Source organism: Convolutriloba macropyga, chromosome 4 (genome assembly GCF_964194025.1).
Source record: "Convolutriloba macropyga chromosome 4, txConMacr16.3, whole genome shotgun sequence".
In the NCBI taxonomy this organism is placed as follows: domain Eukaryota; kingdom Metazoa; phylum Xenacoelomorpha; order Acoela; family Convolutidae; genus Convolutriloba; species Convolutriloba macropyga.
In genome coordinates this window covers 6196863-6224198 of record NC_134471.1, presented here as the reverse complement: position 1 = coordinate 6224198, position 27336 = coordinate 6196863, and the positions used below count along the sequence as shown (strand labels likewise).

General features: G+C 39.7%; 1 protein-coding gene across 1 annotated transcript; it reads right to left on the bottom strand.

Annotated features, from left to right (window-relative positions):
* Positions 1-391: 391 nt before the first annotated feature.
* On the bottom strand, positions 392-26505 carry LOC142338234 (uncharacterized). The gene is made up of 3 exons (XM_075387894.1): positions 25736-26505; positions 6136-6300; positions 392-867 (listed from the first exon to the last, which is right to left on the bottom strand). Exons 1-3 carry the CDS (start codon positions 26127-26129, stop codon positions 530-532), a joined length of 897 nt encoding a protein of 298 aa, XP_075244009.1. The 5' UTR covers positions 26130-26505; the 3' UTR covers positions 392-529.
* Positions 26506-27336: the final 831 nt, after the last annotated feature.

The following is a 27336-nucleotide window of genomic DNA, read 5'->3' as shown; positions in this document are numbered from 1 at the left end:
CATGTTAATCTAATCAACCTAACCTAATCAACTTAACAAGCAGAAAAAATAAACATTTTATTTAGATACATCGGAGTGCTATATAGAACTGATAAGATTCAATTTATCTTTTTTCTTTAAGAAATGAAACATTAAAAAAATTTCGGGGAACTTTTTGTCTTCAAGCAATAATTGCTACTTGGCGTGACGGCAAATGAGACAAATTTGATAAAATTGAGAGTTTTTATCAAATGAGTGTTAATTTTTTTTTCATTGGATTGCCAAATTGTTCCAGTTACACCAGCTTCATTGCTATTTTAAAAAATTTTCTTGACTGATCTAAGCAAAGCAAAAAAAACTTTAATAAATCATACTTATTTAAACCCTAATCTCATAATCTCATTTTCAAAAATTAAGTGACAAAGAATCAATCTTTTTTGTCAGCATACATAAAATCTGATACCACTCAAATATAATATTTAACCCAAAATGTGGAAATGGAATATATAACTAACATCAATTAAAATGTTATGTTTTCCTTTAAAAGTAATCACAGCGCTAGTCTTTCGTCGCCTCTCGAAATTCGCGCACTCGAATTCAAAACAACTGCAATCGCTTCAATTTCAAATTTGGCACCTGCAGGCAATGCAGCCACCTGCACACACGAACGTGCAGGTTTGTGCCCATTCGATCTCTCCCCGAAAAACTGGGAATAAACTGAGTTGACAGATGGAAAGTCGTTCATGTCGGTCAGGTATACTGTTGTTTTTATCACGCTGTCGAGGGAGCTTCCGGATTTTTCTAGAACGTTCTGGAGGTGGGTGAGCGCTGTGTAGGCCTGGTCTGTTACAAGGTCACTGACAAGTTTTTTGGTTTGAGGGTCAATTCCTAAAAACAGTTGGAAAATCTGAATGATTTATTTTCTCTCGACTCATAATTAAAATTTCGCACCCAAGTTGATATCTAGATTTATGAAAATACCCAAAAGTCAAGAAGCTAGGGATGATATTGACCCAATTTACACGGTCCAGCACATTTCTTAAGTCTATGCAAATTCTTTTCACGAGTCCAGACACGGTCTTTTATCGAAGAAAACGGTCAAGCTCACCCGGCTCTTTTCTGTTATTGCCCCCCCCCCCCCCAGCCTCATATAGCCAGTCTATTTGCACCCCCCAAATATGTACTTTTTGGTCCTTAGAGATCCTTTATTTTAGTCATAATAAACTGCGGGTACCGGTAGAGAAATGGATGAATTTTTGTTTCCGGTTGTCAAAAATATTAGTACCATAAAGCTATTCCTGTGAAAGAAAAGCGCAAAAATATTAAAAACACGCATTATTCTTTGTCTGCTTACATTATAAGCAAAGTTCAATTACCGTATACGTCTTAATTTCTACGTCGCAATAACAGAAAAGGGCCGCTCACCCTTTTCATGGGTCGAGTCATGGTCTTACCATAGATTAGTATAGTCAAGAAAAACTTTTGGTTCAAATTTTTACTCACCGATAATGGCATCTTTTATGATCAAATGGATGTTGCACTTGCTAGACTATGAAGACCAATAATAATTTGAAGGAAGTATCAATATTTTCACACAGGAGGAACAAATCAAACAATTTGTTCACGGAGGACGAAATGGTTTCTGAAAAAATAACAGTGAAAAGAGATCAAATAGATCAATCAACAAAAATGTTAGCCATTTTTTAATCGTAAAGTCGAGCTTGATGTCCTTGGTGTTGGCATATATTTCTGTCAGAAGGTTGAGAGAGAAAAACCTAATGTAAAATTTTGCATATAAGATAAGCTTGACATAGGTGGAAAAGAGGCTCTACTTGTTCAACGTATACTTGGCTAGAGAAATGAAGCCGTGATGCACCAGAACGAACAAGAGAATGCCTAAGATCGAGACCAGTTCATGTAATGGTTAGCAGAATATAGGCTTGAAAGTACCAGATGCTCATAGTTCAAATGTAGTATCCGCACACAGTGGTTGCTCCTGCAATGACCCCCTAACAAATTCTTTGCAGTTCACTTAACGCAAGCAACAACAGTGGGCGAATTTCACAATGGAGCTGTTAACAATTCTGGTCCCTATAGGAGATTTATTGTTTATTGCTCTAGCATATTGTCTCGCATACCAAGACCAAAGCTGTTGCTAAATTTATTTCAATTTGTTTAAGATTGTGAGTTATGGTATTAAATCAACGAGTATTTTATATCTTTTATTGGTTCCATAACTTTACAAGCTGTGTCAAAATATAATTGTTAAAATATCTTGTGTTCAAAAAAATGTGCCACAAAAAAGTATCTATTTCGCCAGTAGTGACGTTTACGTTGAAATACAGAAATTTTGATTCAATACGCATAAGGAGTCTGAAAGGAAACAATCCATAAAATAATCATTCACGCAAAGTTGTCAATTTTCAAACGCAATTTTTTGTATCAATTGAGGGCAAAAAAATGAAAAAAAAAGCGGCTCCAAATGATGCTTGAAATTTTTGTCTGACTTATCACATGAACGACAAAGCAAAGACGAGAAAAAAAAAACGGAAAAATCATATATATATATATATATATATATATATATATATATATATATATCTCGGTATTATTACTCTTATTTTTTAAAATAATTTTTCGATATCTGTAAGTTTTCCACAAGTTGCAGCCAGCAAAAATTGTACTCAAGGCACCATTTATTAAGGGTACATTCAGGTCTTTTGATTAGTAAGAAAAAATTTCGAAGCCTTCCTATCAACAATTAACAATTGATCTAGTGCCCTCAAAAAACAACACAAGCCAAAAAAGCAGATGAAGACAGGCACCATTTCCATTCAAATTAGTAGATTTGGTTTCATTAAAAAAGATTAATTAGATTTGAAAAATCAAAAGACTAGAAGAAGCCAAACACTCTCCATGTGCTGTATTTGTTAGAACAAAATTACAAGAACTGCTAAACAGCTCAGAAATGCTTGTAGAAGTCAAAAAAGTTCGAAATGGTCCAAAATTATCCCATATTTTTAATTAGTTCTAAAAAGATAATAATTATCTTCCACCAAAACAGTAGAACTTCAAAGAAGAAAGAACTACTTGTGCTTGATGTTCACTATTTGTTATAAGTTAAATTCGTCAGGTGCAGCATTTAAAATTATATCATGAGTGAAGGGAAGTAACTTACTTGAAAAACGGAGAGGTAAGATTTTCGAAAGTAACACCGGAGAATCTACTTTCTGAAAAACCCAATATTATTTTAAAATCGACAAAGATTACCAACTTAAAAATTAGAAAAACGGATGTTAGCTTGACTCTTTTGAACAGTAATCTTCGTTTCATATAACAAAAATGTTTTTTAGCGTTTCCATCTTTAGAGTAACAATGAAGTTCTTTACAAAGGAAATTTTACTTTCTATTTTTTCACCAGTTTCTATTTTTGGACTTTACTCATCCCCCAAAAGCAGCTCCCAAATTGTGTTAGTATGCTGTAAAAAAAATAAAATTGACGATATCATTAGTCTCTTTTTCTGGTCGTATAATTCATGGAAGCTCTTCTTTGAGTCATAAAAATTGTCGTTCGCCCAATTTCAAATTCCATATCTCTGTCGAAGATTTATTGTCTGCTTATTAGGGGTCGATTTTGGGGCCGGGCATAAATTACTTTCAAAAGAGGGCCACTATTAAACGATTTTAATTTTAATCTCAATTCTTAGAAAATCAACCAACTTGCATATTTTGATTAAAAAAAAGATGAAAACTGTTGGTGCGAAACATATGAGAGTGTTAATAGAATATTTTCAAACGAATATCTGAAAAAAACTTTTCGTCAACTTTAGAAGCCAATTATTTCATCAGTTGTTGATAAAAAGTTTGCTTTAAATTGTGATTGAGAGAGATTTTTAAACCACGCAAAAAGTGAAAAGTAAAGGGCGTAAAAGTCACTCTAAAAATCAAAAAGCGGTCAACTCGTGCAATCTAATTGCTAGCCCAACTTAACTAAAACAAAAAATATTTTAGGAAAGAAATAATGAAGAAAATTATAGCCTAATGAAACTATGAAATTATAGACATTGCTTTAAAAAATGAGGACAAAAACGCTAGTTTAGGGGTCTGCGTAGGCGGGGGACTGTAAGGGTGGTAATGGGTAATTGGAGCGTTTCTGTTGAAATGCCTCATAACAAGGAATCTTTTTGGGAGAATAAAAAATATTTATCGAAAATTTTGTTTAATCTAAAATTTTAGTAAAATTTTTCTCAGCAGACTGCTATTTTGGGTCCATTTTAAAGATAACAGAGTTGCCATGCTAAAAAGATTTGTAAAATATACAGAGACATTTTTTATTGAGGGACAAAAAGGAAAGTTACAAAATTGTGTATAGATCCAAACTAGACCACTATACGCCAATTATCTTTCCTCTTTCGTGAAGCAAGACATTATAGAAAGCTAGATTTTCGATTGCTAGGGAAACTTTGAGAAAATACGATGGGACAAAAGGCCAAAAACAGATGTAAAATTGCCTAATTTTGTAATAAGTACAACCTCATGATCAAATTGCTCACTACAATTTCATTTGTTATAAAAATTTCTCTTAAAAATCGATTTAAACACAATCAATTTTATACGGACTGTTCACTGAAAAAACCTAGATGAAATAATATATTCATTTTGCAGCTCGATTTATGAAAAGACCAAAAAAAACCTCAATGCAAGACCATGCTCAAAACGAACAACCATCGACATGACGTTGGTTCGACTCTGAAACTTAAGCTTGATCCAATTTTTTTACTCTTGGCCCTAAACGTCACCAAATTGACTAAAAATATTGTGATGCAAAAATGGGCAGCTTAAGTTAAATCATGAGTCAGCGGTCGAGGGCAAAGTCTTTTCAAGAGTCTGCCCAAGTCGACAACGAATGGTTATCTTGCAAGATCTTGCAAGATTCTGCCAAAATCTTGCAAGACGATACATCGTCTTTAAAGATTTTCTTTCAAAATCTTGCAAGATCTTGCAGGATAACCCTTTGTCTTGCAAGAATCTTGCAAGATAACCATTCATCTTGCAAATATGCAAATAAATGGAACATGATCGAACAAGATCAAAATGAGACGCGAACATTGCTTCCCATCAATTTTTTTACATTGTGATAGATAATTACAACCAAAATAGCATCAACTTTGTTTTCTTCCGCTCAAACTAAAAATTGATTCAATTTAGAAAAAGAAAGTAAATTGTTTTCCATATTGCAAAACAAGAAATTTGAAGTACGAATTAATGTAAATAAATGAGAGTAACCAGTATTAATACCAACGGCTGTAATACAATACAGATATTTGGTATAAATTTTGTTTCAAATGATCTCTGAAAACTCATTCCACTATATTTTGGTAATAGTTTGCGCTAAATGAAAGATAATGCGTCTATAACAGCCAATGATAGCAGAGCTTGACGGAACGAACTTGCAAGAATCTTGCAAGATAACCATTCTTCTTGCAAGATCTTACAAGATAGCCATCGTCTTGCAAGATCTTACAAGATAACCATTTTCTTGCAAGATCGTGCAAGATAACCATTTTTTGCAAGAATCTTGGAAGATCTTGCAAGATAACCATTTGGTCTTGACTAGGGTGACTATTTTTTACCACGTACAATTTTTCTTGCGATTATTGACGTGCTCAACAATGCTTAAAACGAACTAAGCTCCTTCTTTCGTCTGTTGGATTTTTAATGAGGAATCAACAATCAATTAAAAATCTCTGCTGTTCCAGAAAATTAATTTTGAAGGGCGGAATCAACTAAAATTTTTCACATTTTCGTCATAGCTAATCGGTTGAGACCATCACAATTTATCTACCTAGCTTTATTGACTCAAAAATATGACAATACAGTCCAGTTGCGACAACTGATTTGTCCTAAAAATTGCCCTTTGAATGCTCTAGTCAATGTTGTTTAGTCTTGATCCAGTCCTGTTTGCAGAAAAGTAGACCTAAGAAAGGACTTCTACCCAATCCATGAAGTGACCAAGCTCGACCGATAAATTTTCCATACCTCAAATAATATTTGTTTCCAGGCTGAAGTGCCCGATGCTAGCCAGCTCTGATTAGACTTGGGTAATGAAAACAGTAAACAATTTTGTTGTATTTCGTTGATGATTGTTAGACTTACCAATTTGACCCGAAGTGTAGACGACATTGGCATGTTTGACTGCGTGGTTGTATGGCCCAATAGCCTGGGGGGCACTTTCGCAATTCACAATAGTCAGTCTACTGTTCCCTCCTTCCCCACTTGTTGACATTTTGGATGTTGATTGTATAGAATTTGGCCAATTTCCTTAAAAATACAAATAAACAGACAGGTGGCAGAAATAGCCCGAAGACGATGTGTGAGAAGGTGGGTAATGGGGTACTCCCTTCTTATATTGTTCTTTGCACCCTTATTCCCCCCAAAAAATTCTGAGCAGCTTTTCTAAAAATTCCCCCAAATTACCCCCTAATCTGACATCTTTTTGAGAGAAGAGAAAAATTTGGCGCGGGAAAAATTGACGATTGTCAATAAATTTTTTTTGCATTTAAAACAGGCTTTAAATTTATATTTTTGGATAATCTATTCTGATCAATTTTGATAAATTTTACATCATACACAAATGGCGGCAAATATCCATCATAATTGTTCTTATTATCTCAAAGAACACAATACCTTTAAAACTATCGACATTTTAGTTGTATCGAATTTTATGTCCTTAAATGCCCCGAATTGAAACTGTTCTACCAATTTAAGTGAGTTTATTTTCCAACAAGGAGGCTCGGTAATGTGCGTCCGCAAATAATGTTTTAACCCCGCTGGTCCACAAGTTTGGCTTAATTGTCTAACAAACGAAGAAGAGATAGCAAACTTTCAAAAAATCTCATTTAATGACCAAAAATAATTGTTGTAAGAATAAAAAAGCTTCCATCTCAAATCACTTAGTAAAGTAAAAAATTCCACACTGGTGGGCCGATGAGACCCGCCTTTATTAAGACTATGAGACAAGTCTAAACAATCGCATAACAACAAACATTTACATCCAAAACTCACCGTCTCTTTTTAGTAAAAAAACTACATACTATCAAAGTCAAATTAGTGTCAAAAAACCAAAACTAAACAAATTAGTTTGTTCATCACTTGAAAAAACACGGGATCCGTCCTTGATGAGACTAAGTAACAAGCCAACAAAAAAGAAACAAAAAACGACAAAGAAAGAAAACGTTTACGTTTTTTTGTAAACATATAATTCCCAAAAATGAAAACCATTAGTAATCAATTGAAATCTTTAAATAGGTTTCTGTTCATTTTCATGCTGAAATATGAACACTTTGAGACCTATCATTATGCAGAATATGTCGTACTTCTACCAAAACAAACGACAAACTGCAACAAAAAAAACTTCCACTAAGTTTTGCAAGAAAACAGCGTCGGAGCCGTTAAAACCATAATATAGTCATTAAAAATGAGATACAATCGGCTGCGCCTTCTCTAAACTACAATAATGAGAGCTGAGACCTCTGAATAAAAAACTACGTAACAAGCAATAAAGAGGACAAAAAGAAAAAAGTTAAAAAGTTATAAAATACATTCGTATATTTCGAAAAGTATTGATTTCAAAGACATAAAAAATAAGCTAGCAACAGAAAGTAATAAATAGATTTTTCATTCCTCAAAAAAGTCAGTGATATCTGTCAATATTAAGAATGTGTCATTTGTATACAAAAAAACGATAAAAAGGCAAAATCAAAAACTAAATAAAAATTTTGCAAAAAACACGTATCGATGCACTTAAAACAATAAGCAATGAACTAAAAACCTTAAATATGTTCAATTGCGCTTCTCTTCAACACCAAATTTCAACAACTATCTTCAACAACAATAAAAGCCTATTTTCAACGCCCATCTTTAATGCCTAACTTCAACAACAATAAATTCAAATGCAACCTCTAATTAGAGAAAAGCAAGTTTAAAAAAACATGTTCACAATTCTTTTAAACATTTGATTTCAAAGTCATGAAAAAATAGCGCTATCAACTGCAATCAGTAAACAATTTCCTTTTTTCATCCATGGGAAACAGCTAAAACCTAGAATTATCCAGAATATGTCAAGCGACTACAGAAGAACGACAAACAACGACAAAAATAAAAAAAACTTCATTACATTCTGCTAGAAGACGGCGTCGAAGCAGCTAAAACCGTAATCCATGCACTGAAAAACAGATGTATTCAACCGTCCCTTCGTTATAAGTAACAACAATGTGATATTTGGCCTGTCAATAATGTGACAACACAAAAAAAGAACCTCAATTATAGAAAAAAAAATCGAAAAAATGTAAAAATTGTTGTGAAAACTCGTAGTATCGAAGCTGAAAAACCATTACCTAAGTGCAAAACCGCATTAAATTTAATTTTTTCATCAGAATGGTGCTACCTGTCTGTGCTGACTTCAAGCTACAAGAGGGCCACAAAAGAAAAGAGAAGAAATTTGCAAGGCTCAGTAATTCGTTGTTTACTTTAAAAACAATTTTGTGTATTTTTAAAAGTGAAAACGACCACAAGTTTTTGACGAAAATCCTGCAGTGATTTGTTGAAACTACCTAGGGAACCAATTGGAACTGTAATTAGTGCGCCTTGATTTGAATTTTTCTTTGCTGTAATTAACATATAAATAAGCGAAAAATGCGAAAATGAGTTAGAAAAAATTGATTACAATCCGAACTTTTTTGGACTTTAGGAAACAGCAATTAGGCCACAATAACTGAGAAAGGTTGTGAATTTTTTGGATATGGATAATTTGACAAAAGAAAGCCAAAATACCAAAAATAAATTAAGCAATTTGCAAAATTATCCAGTTAAAATACCGAAAAACCGGCAAATTTTTTATTCAAGAACACTCTTAAAAAATCCCCAAAACTAGCATGTTTTTGTAGTTAACGAAGATTGTGTAAGCAATTTTTAGGAGTCTTAATCCGTTAAATGTAAACAAAGTGCACTAAAAAACATTTTCGTGCCATTTTTTATGTTAAAAAATCTAATTCTTTATTTTGAAAATTATATAAACAATTTTAGCCAGAAAATTGAATCAAACAGTTTAACAAAACTCTTTTGTTTTGAGAGTTAAACTCAACAACACTATGATTACCAATTCTATCATATTTTTAAAGAAAAATTGGTAAATATTGCGCAAAAGTATGGAAAATTGTGAACAATAAGAACGAAATCAGTCAAATGTTCACAAAACTTTTCACCTCGATAACTCTGTGAAAAAAACGAAATTCACAAAATCTTTTAGTTGTATATTCTACGCTGGACGGGCTTTCTAATGATTTCACTCACAACCCTCTACAATGAATATATCCATCGGCAAAAATTGACTGAACAAAAAAACCCGTTTGAGTATATAGTTCCTCTCCCACTAAAGTGTTTCGGAAGAACTGGCCAATCAGACGTTACTTGAGTTATCTTGCAAAGGCCTCGGCAAGTATCTTGGTACGAGAACGTGAAATTATATTTAAATTTAAATTTAAAACGGGATGATTTCTCATGAAAAATTATGTTAACAATATCTTGCTAAGACATCCCGAATTTTGTCCTCAAAATGCTTCACTTCGGCATTTGTATTAGGATTCACTTCACAGTATATTGCGTGTTATTGCATTAATAATGGTACGAATTGCTTTCATCGGTCTCATCCATCAACTCTCATTCAATACTCTTGTTAATCCAACCCAAAATTTTGTCAACTATGAGTGAAAAAGATCCAAGGAGGAAAACAAAAACATATGTTAAATCAGACGGTTGCTAAAATTACTCTACTCTGTCTGCAAAATTATTCTTTTCGAGTCTGTGGGTAAAGTGGCACGTTCTGCTGTTATTCGTACCGCCTCCAATTTGATAGCTCAATCTCCTATCAAAATCAGATTGTTATTCTTAATATTGTTTTTGCGGCCACAGATTGACATCAATTGTAATTGAATAATGCAACGGCTCAGAGCAACCATTTTCACCTACATTTTAAAGTTGTCTCACAATTCCTATTAGTTTTCCATTATCGAAAAAGTCAACCTCTTTTGCCATTATTTTATAAGGAAAACTTGAACATGATGACAATTGTTTGCAATTGCTTGCTGCTTTTTCTTTTGGTTTTGAAAAATCTCGTTCTTCAAAAGGAGTTAATTTTTTTAAATCAGATCTACGGTTTTTTTAAAATCTGATAAACATTTCGTCACTGATAACTTTCAAGACAGTGTCCCCCGTACACTCTAAGCACCTCAAGACCCTATCAACACACAAAATAAAATTAAGGTATTTTTACCTTAACGGAGTTAAGGTAAACCGTTGATAAGGTAAAGTTCAGGTAAAGTTTACCTAATTTTTACCTTAACTCGAGCCTTTTATATTCTACGTAAAATTACTTTAACTTTATTTAGTTAAGGTAGTGAGGCCTTAACTTTTCAGGTAAAGTTCTGGTAAAGTTAGGGTAGTTAAGGTGAGTTAAGGAAAGGCAAATCTACCTTAACAGTTAAGGTGAGTTGGGATGTTTTTTAAGGTAGTGATACCTTAACTTTATTTAGTGTGAAGGGAAATTTCAGGACAGCTGTTAGGAGACCAACACACCCTCAGGTGTTCAGAACAATACCAGGTGCCGAAGACATTTTCAGGACATTTCTTAGGTACACAGGACGCCATCGGGTGCTCATGACACCCTCAACTGCACAGGATTCTACAAGGTGCCAAAGACATTTCCGATACACCTCATTGGTTATCAGGACACCCTAAGGTGCTAACAACACCATCAGGTGCGAATCAAAACACCCGTGGATGCTCAAGAAACTTTCTCTACACTCTGAGGTCTTCACGACACCCTCAGGGTTCTGGGACATTACCAGGTACCCACACACTAAATAAAGTTAAGGTAATTTCACCTTAAAAACATCCTAACTCACCCCAACTGTTAAGGTAGATTTGCTTTTTTTTAAACTCACCTTAACTATGGCTAACTTAACTTGCCGTAAAATTACCTTAGCATTACCTTAAAAATCCCTTAACTTTGCCTTAACCCAGCCAGAAATTTAACTTAAAAATAGGGTAAGTTAGGGTAAAATCAGGACCCCTCTAAAGCAGCCACCACACCCTCAGGTGGTCAGGACACCTCTTAGGCGATCATCACACCCTCATATGCTCAGGACACCTTCAGAAAACCTCTTAGGTGACCACCACAACCTCAATGGCTCAGGATCCTTTCAAGACCCCTATTTGGTGACCAGACACCCTCAAATCTTCAAGGCAATACAAAGTGCCCAAAACAGTTTCAAGGCACTTCTTTGGTACCCAGGCAACGTTCAGATGCTCAGGCAACTTTCACTAAAATTTCAGTTGTTCACGACACTCAAAAGTATGCATGAAATTTTCGGGACCTCTATTAGGTAACCATAACTCGACAGATGCTCAGGACACCCTCTGTTGTACAAAACACTACCAGATGCCCCAAACACTTAGAGATATTTTTAGGTACCCACCGCACCATTAGCTGCTCAAGACACCCTCGGATGCTCAGGACACTAACTTGTCAAGAAAACTACCAGGTGTCGTATCTTTTCTGGTTGTGCACCCAGTACATTATTCTACCCAGTACATTATTCTACTAATGTAATGTTTGATCTCTTTACTATGATTAATCGTTAAAATTTCCTGAACGATGAGAATTTCAAACAATTTTTCTCTTGTCAAGAAAATTCAAGTACTTCTTTTAGTGAAGATTATGTCACAGACCCTAAGAAAATATCCAATCTTCTGAACTATACGTTTTCAATACTAGGTAAATTTTCCGGGTCAGAGAAAACTCTTCCAAAGAAAAAACGCTATACTTGGAAAACATTTTCGTTTAGATTTGTCACCGAAAAAGAATGCTTTGATGCTATAAATTCACTTGGTAAAAATAAACTTCTTGGTCCATCTCTTATTCCCGTATGGGCTCTTAAAGATGCGAGTATTATTGTTACTCATCATCTAAGCTACATTGTGAACAACTTCATAAAGGAATCTTATTTTCCCAAATGCCTAAAAAAAGCCCATATAATACCGCTTTTCAAAAAAGGTGACCTTGAAGAACCGAATAATTATGGACCAATATCAATTACCCCCTGTCTGTCTAAAGTAACTGAAACCCTTACGAGAAATCAAATCAACGATTATTTGAATGTTAATCGCCTTTCCAGTAAACATCAATATGGTTTCAAGAAAAAAAGATCCACAATAGATGCAATAATGTGCGCAACAGAGTTCATCAGAAAAGAAACAGACAAAAACAAATTTGTAACAGCAGCGTTCCTTGATCTCTCCAATGCCTTTGACTCAATCAATCATGAAATACTAAGCATCAAGCTTGATAATCTGGGCTTCGACAAATCTGCACTGAAATTAATTGGTAGTTTTCTATCGGATCGAGTACAGTCAGTGGTATTAAATGATATTTTTTCAGACAGTTTAAGTTTTGCAAGAAGTGTTCCTCAGGGCACTGTTTTAGGACCTTTTTTGTTCACTCTCCATATCAATGATTTGCATGAACAAGTTGACAACAACACAGAGCTAATTCAATATGCAGATGACACAGTTATTTTCACATCTGGCGATTCAATTGAAAAAAGCAAAAACCAGCTCTCATCATATGCTATGAAATTAACCAGTTATTTCGAAGAACATCAACTGAGTTTAAAAGCTTCAAAAACTGAGTTTATAGTTTTTAGCAAAATCGCAAGAAAAAATCAAAAGGAACTTCCAAAAATTGATAGCGCTCTCGTTGAGGAAAAACAGGAAATCAAACACTTAGGCGTTCATATAGACAATAGATTGACATTCCAGAGCGAAGTCAAAATTTTGTCAAAAAATGGCCCTTGGAATAAAAACCATATACACAATTCGCAACTCTTTACCAAGATCATCTCTAAAACTAATCTTGAATGCTCTTGTTTTGAGTCACCCTCATTACTCTGCCGTGGTCATTCAATCGATTGGATAAAATCTTTTAGTGTCAATAGAAAAACAAATCAACTGGGCCTTGAAAGCTTCTTTTTATTGGTCGAAATTTGAGTCAACCGAAAAACTGAGATTAAAACATAACATTTCACCTACCTCTAAAACTTTTTATTGATACCAAAATATTATTATACTTCTGGAAAATTAAATCGGGCCAGCTACCTGCTTTCTCCCCAAAAACGGGTCAATCGCTTGCTACTTGGTCAGTAGTACAATCACGCCGAACAAAAACTCGTTTCTGGAACTGTAAGTTCAAAGGCCAAAAATTACAAAACTGCTTTACTCGTACAGCAATCAGGGATTGGAATGCCTTACCAGAGTCAATAAGAATCAAAGAACAGAAAAAAGACTTTAAAAGTAAATTGATTGCTTATCAAATTGAAAAATACAAATCAAGACCAGACTTTTTTCATTTATCAACCAATCAGTCTTGGCATGGTTTCAAATTCATTAGCACCTGATTTGCTGGGATCACGCCTTGTGTTTAATGTGATAAAAATTTTTGATCAACAATAATTTTTGTTGGTTCAAAATTGTACGTTCATTGTTATAAACATAAATGATTTTTGCATCTAAAATTTACATTAAAATACACTTCTGATTGCGCAATTTGAATGTGTTTTCTTATACTGATCAGAATTTAAGTGTTTCTTTTTTCTTTTTTTTACCCTCGTACAGAGTACGTACCACTACATAGTAATTCATTTTGTAAAAGTATTGCAGGGGTCACGTAATGGACGGTCACAAAGAGAAAAGATCGAAGGAGTCTAAGATATTTTCGAGACATCTATTACGTACACAGGAGACCATCAGGTCTTGAAGACAACATGAGATGTCCAAGACCTTACCGGGTGCCCTTAGCATTACAGGAAACCCATTAGGTGACCAGGATACCATCAGATGCTCAGGACAATTTCACTCCACTATCTGGTGTCCAGGACACTGCCAAGTGCCCTTGGAAATTTCAGGACACTCAGGTGCTAATGACACTTCAAAAACAAATTGAAGTGCCAGCGAAAAATTTCTCGGTTGCTCACAAAGTATGTGTGAAATTTAAGGTGCCCAAAACACTTTCCTTATACTGTCAGGTCCTCAGAACATTATCAGCTGCCCGGGACACTTTCAGGACACCTCTTAGGTTACCTGGAAAACCTCATCCTCATGCTCCCATCAAAATACCAGCTGTGTAAGGTCTCTTCAGGACATCTATTGGGTACCCAAGACATATTCGGGTAATCAGAACAAGTGTAGAACACACTAACAGCTGTGCAGGACACTTTCAGGACACCTCATAGGTAGCCAAAACACCGTCAAGAGCTGAAGATACTTCCAATTTACTCGTACTCAAGTGTCTAAGACCCACCATGTGCCTACGACAGTTTCCAAACTCCTCTTAGGTACCCAGGACAAACTCAGGTATTCACAAAACCTCATGTATCCAGGACACTATTATTTTCCAAGGGCTTTGACGAGACACCTCGTAAGTGTCCAGGACACCCTCAGTTGCTCTGGAAACTAGCAGGTGCTCACTAAAATTTAAATACACCTCATAGGTCTCCAGGATACTCTCAGGTGCTGAGGAGACAACGAGTTGCACAATACATTTTCCGGAAATCTCTTAAGTGACCACCACAACCCCAGGTGCTCAGGACAACTTTAGGACACCTCTTATGTAACCACCACACCCTCAAGTGCTCAGGACACTTTCAGGACACCTCTTAGGTGACCACCACACCCTCAATTGCTCAGGACACTTTTAGAACACTTCTTAGGTAATCACCACACCCTCAAGTTGTCAGGACACTTTTAGAACACTTCTTAAGTAATTACCACACCCTCAAGTGCTCAGGACACTTTTAGGACACCTCTTATGTAACCACCACCCCCTCAAATGCTCACGACACTTTTAGAACACTTCTTAGGTAATCACCACACCCTCAAGTGCTCAGGACACTTTTAGGACACCTCTTATGTAACCACCACCCCCTCAAGTGCTCAGGACACTTTTAGAACACCTCTTATGTAACCACCAACCCCTCAAGTGCTCAGGACACTTTTAGAACACTTCTTAGGTAATCACCACACCCTCAAGTGCTCAGGACACTTTTAGGACACCTCTTCTGTAACCACCACCCCCTCAAGTGCTCAGGACACTTTTAGAACAGTTCTTAGGTAATCACCACACCCTCAAGTGCTCAGGACATTTCTAGGACACCTCTTATGTAACCACCACCCCCTCAAGTGCTCAGGACACTTTTAGAACACTTCTTAGGTAATCACCACACCCTCAAGTGCTCAGGACACTTTTAGGACACCTCTTATGTAACCACCACCCCCTCAAGTGCTCACGACACTTTTAGAACACTTCTTAGGTAATCACCACACCCTCAAGTGCTCAGGACACTTTTAGGACACCTCTTATGTAACCACCAACCCCTCAAGTGCTCAGGACACTTTTAGAACACCTCTTATGTAACCACCAACCCCTCAAGTGCTCAGGACACTTTTAGAACACTTCTTAGGTAATCACCACACCCTCAAGTGCTCAGGACACTTTTAGGACACCTCTTCTGTAACCACCACCCCCTCAAGTGCTCAGGACACTTTTAGAACAGTTCTTAGGTAATCACCACACCCTCAAGTGCTCAGGACATTTCTAGGACACCTCTTATGTAACCACCACCCCCTCAAGTGCTCAGGACACTTTTAGAACACTTCTTAGGTAATAACCACACCCTCAAGTGCTCAGGACACTTTTAGGACACCTCTTATGTAACCACCATCCCCTCAAGTGCTCAGGACACTTTTAGGACACCTCTTATGTAACCACCAACCCCTCAAGTGCTCAGGACACTTTTAGAACACTTCTTAGGTAATCACCACACCCTCAAGTGCTCAGGACACTTTTAGGACACCTCTTCTGTAACCACCACCCCCTCAAGTGCTCAGGACACTTTTAGAACAGTTCTTAGGTAATCACCACACCCTCAAGTGCTCAGGACATTTCTAGGACACCTCTTATGTAACCACCACCCCCTGAAGTGCTCAGGACACTTTTAGAACACTTCTTAGGTAATCACCACACCCTCAAGTGCTCAGGACACTTTTAGGACACCTCTTATGTAACCACCACCCCCTCAAGTGCTCACGACACTTTTAGAACACTTCTTAGGTAATCACCACACCCTCAAGTGCTCAGGACACTTTTAGGACACCTCTTATGTAACCACCAACCCCTCAAGTGCTCAGGACACTTTTAGAACACCTCTTATGTAACCACCAACCCCTCAAGTGCTCAGGACACTTTTAGAACACTTCTTAGGTAATCACCACACCCTCAAGTGCTCAGGACACTTTTAGGACACCTCTTCTGTAACCACCACCCCCTCAAGTGCTCAGGACACTTTTAGAACACTTCTTAGGTAATAACCACACCCTCAAGTGCTCAGGACACTTTTAGGACACCTCTTATGTAACCACCATCCCGTCAAGTGCTCAGGACACTTTTAGAACACTTCTTAGGTAATCACCACACCGTCAAGTGCTCAGGACACTTTTAGGACACTTCTTCAGCAACCACCACCCCCTCAAGTGCTCAGTACACTTTTAGAACACTTCTTAGGTAATCACCACACCCTCAAGTGCTCAGGACACTTTTAGGACACCTCTTATGTAACCACCACCCCCTCAAGTGCTCAGGACACTTTTAGAACACCTCTTAGGTAATCACCACACCCTCAAGTGCTCAGGACACTTTTAGGACACCTCTTATGTAATCACCACCCCCTCAAGTGCTCAGGACACTTTTAGAACACTTCTTAGGTCATCACCACACCCTCAAGTGCTCACGACACTTTTAGGACACCTTTTATGTAACCACCACCCCCTCAAGTGCTCAGGACACTTTTAGAACAATTTTTAAGTAATCACCACACCCTCAAGTGCTCAAGACACTTTTAGAACACCTCTTAGGTAATCACCACACCCTCAAATGCTCAGGACACTTTTAGGACACCTCTTATGTAACCACCATCCCCTCAAGTGCTCAGGACACTTTTAGAACACTTCTTAGGTAATCACCACACCCTCAAGTGCTCAGTACACTTTTAGAACACTTCTTAGGTAATCACCACACCCTCAAGTGCTCAGGACACTTTTAGGACACCTCTTATGTAACCAAAACCCCCTCAAGTGCTCAGGACACTTTTAGAACACCTCTTAGGTAATCACCACACCCTCAAGTGCTCAGGACACTTTTAGGACACCTCTTATGTATTCACCACCCCCTCAAGTGCTCAGGACACTTTTAGAACACTTCTTAGGTCATCACCACACTCTCAAGTGCTCGCGACACTTTTAGGACACCTCTTATGTAACCACCACCCCCTCAAATGCTCAGGACACTTTTAGAACACTTTTTAGGTCATCACCACACTCTCAAGTGCTCACGACACTTTTAGGACACCTCTTATGTAACCACCACCCCCTCAAGTGCTCAGGACACTTTTAGAACACTTTTTAAGTAATCACCACACCCTCAAGTGCTCAAGACACTTTTAGAACACCTCTTAGGTAATCATCACACCCTCAAATGCTCAGGACACTTTTAGGACACCTCTTATATAACCACCACCCCCTCAAGTGCTCAGGACACTTTTAGAACACTTCTTAGGAAATCACCACACCCTCAAGTGCTCAGGACACTTTTAGGACACTTCTTCAGTAACCACCACCCCCTCAAGTGCTCAGTACACTTTTAGAACACTTCTTAGGTAATCACCACACCCTCAAGTGCTCAGGACACTTTTAGGACACCTCTTATGTAACCACCACCCCCTCAAGTGCTCAGGACACTTTTAGAACACCTCATAGGTAATCACCACACCCTCAAGTGCTCAGGACACTTTTAGGACACCTCTTATGTAATCACCACCCCCTCAAGTGCTCAGGACACTTTTAGAACACTTCTTAGGTCATCACCACACCCTCAAGTGCTCACGACACTTTTAGGACACCTCTTATGAAACCACCACCCCCTCAACTGCTCAGGACACTTTTAGAACAATTTTTAAGTAATCACCACACCCTCAAGTGCTCAAGACACTTTTAGAACACCTCTTAGGTAATCACCACACCCTCAAATGCTCAGGACACTTTTAGGACACCTCTTATGTAACCACCATCCACTCAAGTGCTCAGGACATTTTTAGAACACTTCTTAGGTAATCACCACACCCTCAAGTGCTCAGTACACTTTTAGAACACTTCTTAGGTAATCACCACACCCTCAAGTGCTCAGGACACTTTTAGGACACCTCTTATGTAACCACCACCCCCTCAAGTGCTCAGGAAACTTTTAGAACACCTCTTAGGTAATCACCACACCCTCAAGTGCTCAGGACACTTTTAGGACACCTCTTATGTAATCACCACCCCCTCAAAAGCTCAGGACACTTTTAGAACACTTCTTAGGTCATCACCACACTCTCAAGTGCTCACGACACTTTTAGGACACCTCTTATGTAACCACCACCCCCCCCAAGTGCTCAGGACACTTTTAGAACACTTTTTAAGTAATCACCACACCCTCAAGTGCTCAAGACACTTTTAGAACACCTCCTAGGTAATCACCACACCCTCAAAAGCTCAGGACACTTTTAAGACACCTCTTATATAACCACCACCCCCTCAAGTGCTCAGGACACTTTTAGAACACTTCTTAGGTAATCACCACACCCTCAGGTGCTCAGGACACTTTTAGAACACTTCTTAGGTAATCACCACACCCTCAAGTGCTCAGGACACTTTTAGGACACCTCTTATGTAACCACCACCCCCTCAAGTGCTCAGGACACTTTCAGGACACCTTTTAGGTGACCACCACACCCTCAAGTGCTCAGGACACTTTTAGAACACCTCTTAGGTAATCACCACACCCTCAAGTGCTCAGGACACTTTTAGGACACCTCTTATGTAACCAACAACCCCCTCAAGTGCTCAGGACACTTTTAGAACACTTCTTAGGTAATCAACACACCCTCAAGGGCTCAGGACAATTTTAGGACACCTCTTATGTAGCCACCACCCCCTCAAGTGCTCAGGACACTTTTAGAACACTTCTTAGGTAATCACCACACCCTCAAGTGCTCAGGACACTCTTAGGACACCTCTTATGTAACCACCGCCCCCTCAAGTGCTCAGGACACTTTTAGAACACCTCTTAGGTAATCACCACACCCTCAAGTGCTCAGGACACTTTTAGGACAACTCTTATGTAACCACCACCCCCTCAAGTGCTCAGGACACTTTTAGAACACTTCCTAGGTAATCACCACACCCTCAGGTGCTCAGGACACTTTTAGAACACTTCTTAGGTAATCACCACACCCTCAAGTGCTCAGGACACTTTTAGGACACCTCTTATGTAACCACCACCCCCTCAAGTGCTCAGTACACTTTCAGGACACCTCTTAGGTGACCACCACACCCTCAAGTGCTCAGGACACTTTTAGAACACTTCCTAGGTAATCACCACACCCTCAGGTGCTCAGGACACTTTTAGAACACTTCCTAGGTAATCACCACACCCTCAGGTGCTCAGGACACTTTTAGAACACTTCTTAGGTAATCACCACACCCTCAAGTGCTCAGGACACTTTTAGGACACCTCTTATGTAACCACCACCCCCTCAAGTGATCAGTACACTTTCAGGACACCTCTTATGTAACCACCACCCCCTCAAGTGCTCAAGACACTTTTAGAACACTTCTTAGGTGATCACCACACCCTCAAGGGCTCAGGACACTTTTAGGACACCTCTTATGTAACCACCACCCCCTCAAGTGCTCAGGACACTTTTAGAACACTTCTTAGGTAATCACCACACCCTCAAGTGCTCAGGACACTCTTAGGACACCTCTTATGTAACCACCGCCCCCTCAAGTGCTCAGGACACTTTTAGAACACCTGTTAGGTAATCACCACACCCTCAAGTGCTCAGGACACTTTTAGGACACCTCTTATGTAACCACCACCCCCTCAAGTGCTCAGGACACTTTTAGAACACTTCCTAGGTAATCACCACACCCTCAGGTGCTCAGGACACTTTTAGAACACTTCTTAGGTAATCACCACACCCTCAAGTGCTCAGGACACTTTTAGGACACCTCTTATGTAACCACCACCCCCTCAAGTGCTCAGTACACTTTCAGGACACCTCTTAGGTGACCACCACACCCTCAAGTGCTCAGGACACTTTTAGAACACTTCCTAGGTAATCACCACACCCTCAGGTGCTCAGGACACTTTTAGAACACTTCCTAGGTAATCACCACACCCTCAGGTGCTCAGGACACTTTTAGAACACTTCTTAGGTAATCACCACACCCTCAAGTGCTCAGGACACTTTTAGGACACCTCTTATGTAACCACCACCCCCTCAAGTGATCAGTACACTTTCAGGACACCTCTTATGTAACCACCACCCCCTCAAGTGCTCAGGACACTTTTAGAACACTTCTTAGGTGATCACCACACCCTCAAGGGCTCAGGACACTTTTAGGACACCTCTTATGTAATCACCACCCCCTCAAGTGCTCAGGACACTTTTAGAACACTTCTTAGGTAATCACCACACCCTCAAGTGCTCAAGACACTCTTAGGACACCTCTTATGTAACCACCGCCCCCTCAAGTGCTCAGGACACTTTTAGAACACCTGTTAGGTAATCACCACACCCTCAAGTGCTCAGGACACTTTTAGGACACCTCTTATGTAACCACCACGCCCTCAAGTGCTCAGGACACTTTTAGAACACTTCCTAGGTAATCACCACACCCTCAGGTGCTCAGGACACTTTTAGAACACTTCTTAGGTAATCACCACACCCTCAAGTGCTCAGGACACTTTTAGGACACCTCTTATGTAACCACCATCCCCTCAATTGCTCAGTACACTTTCAGGACACCTCTTAGGTGACCACCACACCCTCAAGTGCTCAGGACATTTTTAGAACACCTCTTAGGTAATCACCACACCCTCAAGTGCTCAGGACACTTTTCGGACACCTCCTATGTAACCACCATCCCCTCAAGTTCTCAGGACACTTTTAGAACACTTCTTAGGTAATCACCACACCCTCAAGGGCTCAGGACACTTTTAGGACACCTCTTATGTAACCACCACCCCCTCAAGTGATCAGTACACTTTCAGGACACCTCTTATGTAACCACCACCCCCTCAAGTGCTCAGGACACTTTTAGAACACTTCTTAGGTGATCACCACACCCTCAAGGGCTCAGGACACTTTTAGGACACCTCTTATGTAATCACCACCCCCTCAAGTGCTCAGGACACTTTTAGAACACTTCTTAGGTAATCACCACACCCTCAAGTGCTCAAGACACTCTTAGGACACCTCTTATGTAACCACCGCCCCCTCAAGTGCTCAGGACACTTTTAGAACACCTGTTAGGTAATCACCACACCCTCAAGTGCTCAGGACACTTTTAGGACACCTCTTATGTAACCACCACGCCCTCAAGTGCTCAGGACACTTTTAGAACACTTCCTAGGTAATCACCACACCCTCAGGTGCTCAGGACACTTTTAGAACACTTCTTAGGTAATCACCACACCCTCAAGTGCTCAGGACACTTTTAGGACACCTCTTATGTAACCACCATCCCCTCAATTGCTCAGTACACTTTCAGGACACCTCTTAGGTGACCACCACACCCTCAAGTGCTCAGGACATTTTTAGAACACCTCTTAGGTAATCACCACACCCTCAAGTGCTCAGGACACTTTTCGGACACCTCCTATGTAACCACCATCCCCTCAAGTTCTCAGGACACTTTTAGAACACTTCTTAGGTAATCACCACACCCTCAAGGGCTCAGGACACTTTTAGGACACCTCTTATGTAACCACCAACCCCTCAAGTGCTCAGGACACTTTTAGAACACTTCTTAGGTAATCACTACACCCTCAAGTGCTCAGGACACTTTTAGGACACCTCTTATGTAACCACCTCCCCCTCAAGTGCTCAGGACACTTATAGAACACCTCTTAGGTACTCACCACACCCTCAAGTGCTCAGGACACTTTTAGGACACCTCTTATGTAACCACCACCCCCTCAAGTGCTCAGGACACTTTTAGAACAGTTCTTAGGTAATCACCACACCCTCAAGTGCTCAGGACACTTTTAGGACACCTATTATGTAACCACCACCCCCTCAAGTGCTCAGGACACTTTTAGAACACTTCTTAGGTAATCACCACACCCTCAAGTGCTCAGGACACTTTTAGAACACCTCTCAGGTAATCACCACACCCTCAAGTGCTCAGGACACTTTTAGAACACCTATTAGGTAATCACCACACCCTCAAGTGCTCAAGACAATTTCAGGACACCTCTTAGGTGACCACCACACCCTCAATTGCTCAGGACACTTTTAGGACAACTCTTATGTAACCACCACACCCTCAAGTGCTCAGATAACTTTTAGAACACTCTTAGGTCGTCACCACACCCTCAATTGCTCAGGACACTTTTAGAACACATCTTAGGTAATTACCACACCCTCAAGTGCTCGGGCCACTTTTAGAACACCTCTTAGGTAATCACCACACCCTCAAGTGCTCAGGACAATTTCAGGACACCTCTTAGGTGACCACCACACCCTCAATTGCTCAGGACACTTTTAGGACAACTCTTATGTAACCACCACACCCTCAAGTGCTCAGGACACTTTTAGAACACCTCTTAGGTATTCACCACACCCTCAAGTGCTCAGGACACTTTTAAAACACCTCTTAGGTAATCACCACACCCTCAAGTGCTCAGGACACTTTTAGGACACCTCTTATGTAACCACCACCCCCTCAAGTGCTCAGGACACTTTTAGAACACTTCCTAGGTAATCACCACACCCTCAAGTGCTCAGGGCACTTTTAGAACACCTCTTAGGTAATCACCACACCCTCAAGTGCAAAGGACACTTTTAGAACACCTCTTAGGTAATCACCACACCCTCAAGTGCTCAGGACAATTTCAGGACACCTCTTAGGTGACCACCACACCCTCAATTGCTCAGGACACTTTTAGGACAACTCCTATGTAACCACCACACCCTCAAGTGCTCAGGACACTTTTAGAACACCTCTTAGGTAATCACCACACCCTCAATTGCTCAGGACACTTTTAGAACACCTCTTAGGTAATTACCACACCCTCAAGTGCTCAGGACACTTTTAGGACACCTCTTATGTAACCACCACACCCTCAATTGCTCAGGACACTTTTAGGACACCTCTTATGTAACTACCACAACCTCAAGTGCTCAGGACTCTTTTAGAACACATCTTAGGTATCAACACACCTTCAAGTGCTCAGGACACTTTTAGAACACCTCTTAGGTAATCACCACACCCTCAAGTGCTCAGGACACTTTTAGGACACCTCTTATGTAACCACCACCCCCTCAAGTGCTCAGGACACTTTTAGAACACTTCCTAGGTAATCACCACACCCTCAAGTGCTCAGGGCACTTTTAGGACACCTCTTATGTAACCACCACCCCCTCAAGTGCTCAGGACACTTTTAGAACACTTCTTAGGTAATCACCACACCCTCAAGTGCTCAGGACACTTTTAGAACACCTCTTAGGTAATCACCACACCCTCAAGTGCAAACGACACTTTTAGAACACCTCTTAGGTAATCACCACACCCTCAAGTGCTCAGGACAATTTCAGGACACCTCTTAGGTGACCACCACACCCTCAATTGCTCAGGACACTTTTAGGACAACTCCTATGTAACCACCACACCCTCAAGTGCTCAGGACACTTTAGGACACCTCTTATGTAACCATCACACCCTCAATTGCTCAGGACACTTTTAGGACACCTCTTATGTAACTACCACACCCTCAAGTTCTCAGGACACTTTTAGAACACCTCTTAGGTATCACCACACCTTCAAATGCTCAGGACACTTTTAGGACACCTCTTAGGTAATCACCACACCCTCAAGTGCTCAGGACACTTTTAGAACACCTCTTAGGTAATCACCACACCCTCAAGTGCAAAGGACACTTTTAGAACACCTCTTAGGTAATCACCACACTCTCAAGTGCTCAGGACAATTTCAGGACACCTCTTAGGTGACCGCCACACCCTCAATTGCTCAGGACACTTTTAGGACAACTCCTATGTAACCACCACACCCTCAAGTGCTCAGGACACTTTTAGAACACCTCTTAGGTAATCACCACACCCTCAATTGCTCAGGACACTTTTAGAACACCTCTTAGGTAATTACCACACCCTCAAGTGCTCAGGACACTTTTAGGACACCTCTTATGTAACCACCACACCCTCAATTGCTCAGGACACTTTTAGGACACCTCTTGTGTAACTACCACACCCTCAAGTGCTCAGGACACTTTTAGAACACCTCTTAGGTATCACCACACCTTCAAGTGCTCAGGACACTTTTAGGACACCTCTTAGGTAATCACCACACCCTCAAGTGCTCAGGACACTTTTAGGACACCTCTTATGTAACCACCGCACCCTCAATTGCTCAGGTCACTTTTAGAACACCTCTTATGTAACCACCACACCCTCAAGTGCTCAGGTCACTTTTAGAACACCTCTTAGGTAATCACCACACCCTCAAGTGCTCAGGACACTTTCAGGAGACTTTCAGGACACCTCTTAGGCGATCACTACACCCTCGTACGCTCAGGACACCTTCAGAACACCTCTTTGGTGACCACCACACCCTCAAGTGCTCAGGGCCCTTTCAAGACGCCTATTTGGTGACCAGACGCCCCAGGTGCTCAGGACTCTTTTAGGACACCTCTTAGTTGACCACCCCAGGTGCTCCGGAGACTACCAGGTGTTCAAGACAATTTTTGGACTCTCAGGTGTTCATGTCATTTTTGCTGCACTCTCAGGTGCCCATGAAAAATTGGATCTATTCTGTTTCCCCCCGTGTTTTTTGTAACCGCAGTTACAAATTGTGTTGTTATATAGCACGTTACTATGTAAAAATTTTGCTCGTGCGCCTGGGGGTCATAAAACATATATTCCCACTGTGGGGGGGGGGACAGATCAGATCATACCTGAGTGTGTACTTTTGACTATAATTTCATCGCTCAAACCATTTTCCTTGCTTCTTATGATAAACATCTGATGTGTTTTTTCAAGCAATCACCCTCTCAAAATTTTCTAAAAATTATTGTTTTTCAAATATAGTAAGGAAATCGAGTGACTGACACTGCTGAGAAATTTTGATGCGAGTAAATTTTCTTGATAATTGTTTTGTGTGGCAGACATTGGGAACATATCGGACCTGATTAACGCGCTCATCAATTAATATTACTGATTATTTCCAATTCTAACTCATGATCAAAGTAATGAACCCTGGTAAAGAACTTTATAACCTATGGTCCATGTGGTCTATGAACTGTTATACTATACACTTTCAAAGGTTGGGCTCAGTAGAAAATAGAAACCCCCCCCCCCCCAGCACTCAAGCATAGTGGGTGATGAATAGCCTACCCCCTCCCTCATTGCCGTACACATACCATGATGGAGGCTGCAATTTCGTGGTGGGGGGACGGGGGGGGGGTTGCATTAACGGGAAAGATGCGTTCGTGGGGGGAGGGGGTTTAATGGGAATATATGCTTACTTGTGGCCGTTAGACGTTGCAATGGTAAGCTAGTTGTAACATGAGCAACGGCAGAAGATGATGAACTGGTTTGAACAGTGGAGGGATAAAATGTCGCAGAACTGTGGTTCCCGTTCAGTCTAGTTCTGCTTGAAGTCCTCAGCTGAATGGAAAATAAGGAGGAAAAGGAAATGAATTTTGTATGCTGCAGAAAAACGAATGGAGAAATTGTGGGTAACAAAGAAAGGGGCTTATTGCGTTGGTATAAAACGTCTACTGTGCTTATAGTACCACTATTACGTTGCAACAATTTGCATGCGTTATTTGTTTGGTTGGTTATGGTGAACGCACGGTTAGATAAAACACGCAAAGGTTGCGAATATCGTAATTGGTTTGCTGCAATTCGAGGGTTCATTTCAAATGTTTGAAATGTTATTATAACTGACTCGGTTAGTAAATATTATATATGGGCGTTTGATAGCAATGACTTCTGGAGTTTTATAAAAGCATTACGTGCAATGTTTGAGCAATCAGAACATGCTGAAGTTATAATATATAGATAGTTCTATCGTAACCATATTGTTTGCTCTTAATTAACCGAAGTGAGTCAGAAATCAGAAAGGCGTGATTGATTTGATTGATTAAATTCAAATACTTTCTATAATGAGGTTGTGAGACACCGCATAGAAAAAATGTTTAAGTCCAAATAGCAAACTTGAATCTTGAAACTTGAATCAGGATATTTCTATTTGCGTCAAGTTAGCTAAATGGAGGGGAGATTTGGAGGAAAAAAATAATTTTCAGCATACACTTCGTAACTGTCAAACTGTGATAATGTAACGTGAGTAATACTTGAAAATAAAACTAACGTGATAAAACAGCACGTGAAACCTTAAGCAAAGCGTGTTTTAGCGTCCGATTGGTTTCAAAAATAGTGTAACAAGTGTTTTGCAACAATAATCGCACTGTAGGTATCCTACTTTGTCTGTGATAGTCTAAAATAGTCTGCGAAACTGCTGAAAGTAGTATTATACTCAATGGAAAAACAAAGCAAGGAAATACAAAAGCTAGCCGACGTGAAATCAAGCCGAAAACTTAAAATTCAGTGAAGACGCCGGTAGAGTCGAACGGGCGTATAGAAAAATGCCATAAAACGAAAGTTAGACAATTATTTTACCGAGCTCTTATTGATCGATTTTAAACGAATTATTTATGACACAATTTTTTAAAGAAAATTTATAGCGTAACAGAGGACTACCTTGAACCCAGGTTGCACACCTTAGACGAAACCGAACCCTAAGTTATACTCACAGAACAAGGTCGGTTTCATTTTTGCCACGGCACCGAACCCAATAAACTGTACCTGCTGTTTCATCAGGGGGCGGGTGGAGCAACCAGGCCGAGGTGTCCAGACCAAAGTGACCCCTGATCGGACCATCTTCGAGCGCACACATGCGCATGGTGCGCTCGAATTACATTATCTGGAAAACGTTTCAAGCGCATTTCAGTCTGGAAAATGCTCTGAAACTATAGTCTGATCAGAGGCCACTTTGGTCAGGACTGGTCAGATCCGAGGCGAACTTGAGTGCCTGATCAGAAACAAATTCGAGCGCATTTGTTTC